Here is a 2,097-nt window from a genome sequence, read left to right as displayed (position 1 = left end):
TCCTGGGAAGCATATTAGGGATAATATCTTGCTTGCTACTTAGTTAATTAAAGGTTATTCTCATAGATTCATCACCCCATGGTGCATTCTCAAAATAGATTTGAAAAAGGCCTATGATTCCCTTGAATGGAGCTTCTTAAGGGCTGTTATGGAAGAGATAAGTTTCCCTAAGCAGTTTATTGATTGGGTTATGGGGTGTATTACTTCTGTTTCTTTCTTAATTCTCTTTAATGGGTTTCCTAGTGTTCCTTTTGATGCAAGAAAAGGGTTAAGGCAAGGAGACCCTATGTCTCCCTTTCTTTTTGCTATTGGGATGGAGTATCTCACAAGGTGCTTACATGATTTGAAGTCTACTCCTGACTTTAACTATCATCCCAGATGTGAGAAAATGAGTATCACTCATCTTATGTTTGCAGATGATTTATTGATGTTTGCTAGAGCTGATTTGGTCTCTGTCCAGTTGCTTTTTCAAGCTTTTCAGAAGTTTTCTAAGGCATCTGGTTTGTCTGCTAATTTGGACAAGAGTGAAGTGTTCTTTGGTGGTGTTAGTGAAGATGAGCAACAGATTTTAAGAGATGCTCTTGGTATGTCCCAGGGCAATCTTCCTTTTAGGTAACTTGGGGTACCTTTGTCTTCAAAGAAGCTTACTATAAGCCAATGTAGGCCCTTGGTTGAAAAAGTTACTGCTAGAATCACAAGCTGGGCAGCTAGGCATCTTTCTTATGCTGGTAGGATCCAATTGGTGAAAGGGGTGCTTTTTGGGATCCAAACTTATTGGGATCAAATTTTTATCCTTCCAAAGAAAATCCTTAAATAACTTGAGGCTAGGTTTAGGGCTTTTCTTTGGACTAGAACAGCTAATTTATCAAGGAGAGCTATGGTGGCTTGGGATACAGTTTGTTTGCCTAAAGTAAGTGGGGGGTGGAATGTCCTTTCTCTTCCAATTTGGAACAAAGCAGCTGTGACTACGCTACTTTGGGACTTGTCTCACAAAGCTGATAATTTGTGGGTGAAATGGGTTCATATCTACTACTTCAAAGGAAAAGATTGCTGGGATTTCCCTGTTCCTAAGAAGTGCTCTTGGGTGCTTAGGAAAATCCTGCAGTGTAGAGAGGTTGTAGATAGTGTAGGGGGATGGGGTAACTTTGTTCAAGGTACTGTGATGAAGATTAGGAAGCTATATGCCTTGCTTAGACCCCAAAGTCAGAAAGTTGATTGGAGAAGACTGATTTGCAATAATAGAGCTACTCCTAAGAGTGTCTTCATTTTGTGGCTTGTTCTTTGGAATAGGTTGGTGACAAAGGATAGGTTATTAACTTGGAATATCCAATGTGATCATATCTGTTTGCTTTGCCTACAGAAAGATGAAACAGTTCAGCACTTGTTCTTTGAATGTTCCTATGCTCATAGAGTGTGGAAAGCTGTCTTAAAGATTCTGCATTATAATAGGCAAATTCTGCACTTTGCTGATGAAATCAAGTGGTTGATGAAGAATTGCAGAGCTAAGAAAGGGTTGATGATTATGGCTTTTGCTGAGACAGTTTACAGCATCTGGATTCAAAGAAACTCGGTTGTTTTTAATGGAGTCTGTAAACCTGCTGAAATTGTTGTCCGAGATATTATTTTTAATATGGCTTGTAGGTGTTCTGAGTCAGACTGTACTTTACTTGTTAGCTAGTGTATGTCTGCTGTTGGTTTGTTGTATAGCCTGTTTGTTCAGTTCTGCTATTGGTTTAGCTGAGTCTGGAAAGGGCTCTTGTTCTGTTGCTGTCTTGTCCCCTGCTCCCTTTCTTCCTTTTTCTGTTTGGGGACAGGCTCTGGTCTTGCTTCTAAGGTGAACCCTTCCTAGAAGGTGGCACCTTAGTTGCAGGACCTATTTTGGGGTTTGTTGCCTGTTTCAGGCTTTGTAGGTTGGTGTTTGCAACTTAGCTTTTTGTAAGTTGCTTTCTTGTGCTATTTTGGTAATTAATTTTTTTTTTACCAAAAAAAGTCAAAAGCATTCAATGAAGCTAATTGAATCAGATAAAAGTAAAACACATTAAAATAAAGCTAATTGAATAGTATGAAAGTAATATGCATTTTACAAAGCTAATTGAA

General features: G+C 38.8%; 1 protein-coding gene across 1 annotated transcript; it reads left to right on the top strand.

Moving 5' to 3' along the window:
- Window positions 1-877: 877 nt before the first annotated feature.
- Window positions 878-1,838, top strand: LOC145557567 (uncharacterized). The gene is made up of 2 exons (XM_081618742.1): window positions 878-1,658; window positions 1,708-1,838. The coding sequence occupies exons 1-2, from the start codon at window positions 878-880 to the stop codon at window positions 1,836-1,838; spliced, it is 912 nt and encodes a 303-aa protein (XP_081474868.1).
- The last annotated feature ends 259 nt before the right edge of the window (window positions 1,839-2,097 follow it).

This window comes from Chenopodium album, chromosome 9 (assembly GCF_948465745.1).
Source record: "Chenopodium album chromosome 9, dcCheAlbu1.1, whole genome shotgun sequence".
Classification (NCBI taxonomy): Eukaryota; Viridiplantae; Streptophyta; class Magnoliopsida; order Caryophyllales; family Amaranthaceae; genus Chenopodium; species Chenopodium album.
Note: the sequence above shows the minus strand (reverse complement) of the source record. Positions and strands in the feature narration are given on the sequence as shown.

Excerpts from the sequence above, each read along its gene's own strand:
- LOC145557567 (XM_081618742.1), top strand. The coding sequence starts at position 878 with ATGGTGGCTTGGGATACAGTTTGTTTGCCTAAAGTAAGTGGGGGGTGG. Across the intron at positions 1,659-1,707 it reads TAGGTGTTCTGAGTCAGACT|CCTGTTTGTTCAGTTCTGCT; the intron begins GTACTTTACTTG and ends TTTGTTGTATAG.